This window comes from Cicer arietinum, chromosome 5, assembly GCF_000331145.2.
Source record: "Cicer arietinum cultivar CDC Frontier isolate Library 1 chromosome 5, Cicar.CDCFrontier_v2.0, whole genome shotgun sequence".
In the NCBI taxonomy this organism is placed as follows: Eukaryota; Viridiplantae; Streptophyta; class Magnoliopsida; order Fabales; family Fabaceae; genus Cicer; species Cicer arietinum.
Window position 1 is genome coordinate 36,182,859 of NC_021164.2, and position 4,679 is coordinate 36,187,537.

At 34.8% G+C, this 4,679-nt stretch overlaps 1 protein-coding gene across 1 annotated transcript; it reads right to left on the minus strand.

Annotated features, from left to right (window-relative positions):
• Positions 1-2,897: 2,897 nt before the first annotated feature.
• On the minus strand, positions 2,898-4,407 carry LOC101511753 (uncharacterized). The gene is made up of 3 exons (XM_004514798.3): positions 3,989-4,407; positions 3,089-3,387; positions 2,898-2,969 (listed from the first exon to the last, which is right to left on the minus strand). Exons 1-3 carry the CDS (start codon positions 4,179-4,181, stop codon positions 2,898-2,900), a joined length of 564 nt encoding a protein of 187 aa, XP_004514855.1. The 5' UTR covers positions 4,182-4,407.
• Positions 4,408-4,679: the final 272 nt, after the last annotated feature.

Below are 4,679 nucleotides of genomic sequence, written 5' to 3' on the forward strand. Positions count from 1 at the left end.
TGATGAACAATTTGTTCGTGCTTTTATGGGATATGTTTATACAGAACTCAAAACCAGAATGAAATTTGTGGTTGGAACTAACGTCAGTGATGAATGTTATGTCACTATAAAATTAGAACTAACGTAATGTTACCTAAAGGATCGTCGAGACAAGATTGTTAATCCACCTTCATTCCGTGAACATCGTCCACATAGTGAACAAGTTGTTTGATATGGAGGGCCTTGAATCTTCCCTTCCCATGGTTGTGGGGAAGGTCGTGTGTATGTGTGTCGTGTTTCTTTATTTTTTTTTTTTGTTTTTTTAGTGTCCTAAATTGTTGTTGTTATTATTATTATTATTATTAGTTAAAATGATGAATTAAGTATTTCTTCCCTTCCCATGGGGTTTTGGGGAAAGTAAGTGTGTGTCGTGTTTATTTTTCGAGTCTATCTGCATATGTGATTATTAATGAATATGTAGAAGAATTAGTAAATTAACTTGGGTATGCATATCTGATTATTAATGAATATGCATTTGAGATTATTAAACTCGTTCTTAGTTTGCGAAAGGATCAAAGAAGGGAAGCAATTCGGTACTTTAGTTGCAGTTGGTAAACTCCTGGGGCGGGTAGATGAACCTCATGTGCCAAAACAGACGGATACAATCAACATTGCAATATCCAACAAATTAATGTACTAAATCTTCTTCGTATTCGTTAATAATTACATATGCATATTGATTGACTCAAAAAATCAAAAATAAACACGACACACATATAGACTGACTTTCCCACGATAACATGGTAAGGGAATAAAGACTTAATTCATCATTTTAACTGACAACAATAATAATAACACAATCAAAAAATAATAATAACACACTCACACTACTAGAAAAACTGTGTTTAGCGTCGGGAAAAACCGACGCTAATAGCCTAAAAGCCGACGGTAATGATGATTTAGCGTCGGTGTCGAGCCTTGGTTAAAATGGTCGAAGCTAATAGATAGCGTCGGCCAACGTCATCCGACGCTAATATAGCGTCGGCCAAACGCCATCCGACGCTAATATAGCGTCGGCTTTTCGGACACTACTTTCAAAATAAAAGGCCGTTTTATTTAAAATGCAGCGTCGGTCTGGCCGACGCTAGTGGTCAACATTGAAAAGTCAACAAATGTAAACATTGTCACTCACCACTTGAATCATTTATACACTTAAACGCAAAAATCACAACAAATATAAACATTGTCTCTCACCACTTGAATCATCCAACAGAATTACAGATATATAATTCAAACAAACAGCTGCAACAAGACATGACTTTGAAGATGTATGCAGTTGCAACAAATTTTTCCCTTTGAGGTTCTGACTTATAGTCACATTTATATTCACACATATAAAAACTACTACTAATATGAAGAAAAAACAACAAATAAACCACTAAATAAAGGGAATGAGAGTATAACTTATAAAAAAATTGTAAACGAGAAAGAGTATCAACTCAATCATATCAGATCCAAATGCCTCAAATCCTAAATCTTTATCATATTTTATCTTATCAACCTTTGGATTAATAAAAAATATATGAATTTCACATTTTACCAAAGGAGAACCAAGACAGAAAAAAGTGTTCCGGTTCCATTGGACTGGACAAAGATTTGCTCTAAACAACAAAATGTGAAATGATATGTCAATGGTTATCTGATATAAAAGTGCAATTTCTTTAAGATATACTTCAGAGTTACAAACAATAGAAGACCATCCCATTACCTACTTCTAGATGTTATCCAAAATCCCAGTGAGTTCCATAAGACTATAACCAATTTCCCAACAAATCTGACCTAAATCACACCACCAGAAACTTAATCTACCTAGTTTTTTTAGCGATAACGAAACTTAATGCTAGCATTTAACAATAAAGAAAATTCTAAGAAACTTTCAAACCCAAACAATACATATAGCTTTAGGACCTAAAAAGCTGATTTAGTTCATATTACTAGACCGTCATTTCGTTCTGATTCAATACTTACGAGGAATAGATCCAAATATTAGCCCCCTACCAAGGAAAAAAGTAGTAAACCATATATAGCACTTGGAATTCAACTAACCGATAAGGACAACCACTTTTCGTCAAAAGGGAAAAAATTATATTAAAAGATAAAGGAGGGAGTGTGAAATGGAATTAAAAAGGTTATTCTCACCAAAGCAATAGAAAAGAGGCAACACAACAATTACAGTTATATCAATCATATCATTGTAAAATAAAGTTTTTGTTCATGACCACAAAGGACTAATAGATAGGAAATTATACATGCCTGCAACATTGCATACACTTCTGATGTGGTGTTCTATGCAGGAAAGTATAAGCATTAATATGCAGACCACTCTATTCATGCACATCCAAACGTACATATGATACATAAAACCACATCACCCAGCAGCACAACCCTCAGTTCAAATTACCAATTAACAATACAGAAAATACATGAAGCAGTTTTCTGAATTGTTTTCGGGTTTGGAGATATGTGTTAATCTCAAAATTGGATAATGTCCATTATTATGTGCTATAACAGGGAATAATCCAATATTGTAAACACAAGAATTAGAGAAAGATTGAATATTAGATTTATATGAAAAATCTGAAAATATACTTGTAGAAGTGATACACTCAACAAATACTTAGCCACCACTAATTTTCTCCACACAACTCATGCTTGTTAAAAAGCCAAGGAAAACTTTTGGACAAATATAAATAGTAGTAATATTCAATTTAACTTTTAAATTTACATGTTCTGCAGCAATGGGCATGGAAGAGATTACATTTCAAACTTGTAGTCTGATGACTGATGAGTGATCTCAAAAAATAAAATATGATGTGAACAAGTATTGTTACTACAAAAGAGACATGACTCGTGGCACACTATCTCTTCACTCCATGCACAAATTCCTTGTCAACAAAAGCACTAGTACATACATATCTAAAACCTAGCCTCTAATCATAAAATTCATTGTCAATGTCAGTTTAAAAGAATCAAAACATCATCAAATTAGTGGCAGTGCCAACAATAAAAGGTTCCATTAACAATCTAGTCAGGAAATAGAAAAGCACACCCAACGCGATCGAAATCGGGAGAGCAGGCAGAGCATGACGGCATACCGACAACAAAATGAGAGTGCAACCAAGTCCAGATATAATTGCAAGGTAACAAGCATAGACAAACAAGCTTCTCTTATGTCAATTAATCTTGGAAATGCAGAAAGGATTATAGAAGCAAGTATAGCCATAGGTGTATAATATAAGAGTCTTGTAAACAACTCCAAGCACAGAATCACTGTTACTGCCATCACAATATTTGATATTGATGATTGACTTCTTGCACTGAAATTTACTGCAGTCCTTGAAAATGAACCTGCAATTGTTAAGAAATTAAATCAATTACTATAAAAACAATATATTCTTTTTTTGAATCAACTGCAATATGAGAAACCATCATTTTTTGTCTCATGTTAGTTTTCTTTCATTTTTTTCCACACTTGTGCAACTTAAATAATTGAAAAAAAAGAAGTAACACACTGACCAGTTACAACATAACATGAAGTGAAGATCCTGCAATGTTCATACAACCCATTGCTAACATTTCTTTGTTCCCATCAAGATGGTATCCCTTAATTGAAGCAAATGATCTACCAACAGACATTACTTCCTATAATACCCAAATTAACACTCATATCCATTAAGAAGATTAAAACATTTTGAAACCAGAATGAACATTGCAGTAATAACAAAATCAGATCAGGAAGAAATAGTAATAACATTGGCTTACATTATAATCCTAAATTAAAAAATCAAGAATCGCACGATTGAAATTAACAATCAAGACTCAACAATAATGACATTAACAATTTGAGTTTATTCCGTAAATTCGAACTCACATTTTGTCCAAACAAATACACAAATGAAATGCAATAAAACCTAAACTGCGACACTAAGGGTGAGACGACAACACTTACATTCAGAATGGACCAGAGACAACAGTGAGACGGCGAAACTGAGAGTGAGGGAAACGGTGATGCCGCGAGAGTGAGTGAGGCGAGCGAAAAAGTGATGCGGAGACGAGAGGTTGAGCTTGACGGCAAGGACAGAGTGGGTGACGGGTTCGAGAGGGTGACGGGTTTGAGAGCTAGGGTTCAGACTGGGTGACATGCACGAGAGTGAGTGACGTGATGGAAACAGTGATGCGGCCGCGAGAGGCTGAGCTTCACGGTGAACACAGAGTGGGTGATGGGTTCAAATGTTAGGGTTAGCTTCACGGTGAATACAGAGTGGGCGAGAGGATGAGCTTCACGGCGTTTAAAGGGTTGAGAGTGGGTGATGGGTTCTAATTTTAGGGTTAAAGGAAAACATGAGGGATTGTTGATGATGAAGTGAGAGTTCTGAGATGAAGGGGATAAGTTTTTAGAAAGTATAATATTAATTTTCAAATAATATTAAAAAATTAAATTTTAAAACATAATAACCTTAGCGTCGGCCAATCCGACGCTACATAATAAAATTAAATATTAAAATTTGATAAAATAAACTAGCGTCTGCTTTATTTTAATTAGCGTCGGGTCGACCGACGCTTTTCTTGTAAAAATTTAAAAATCAAAATTTGGTGCTTTAGCGTCTGCTTGACGGACGCTACCTAGCGTCGGAGTCGTG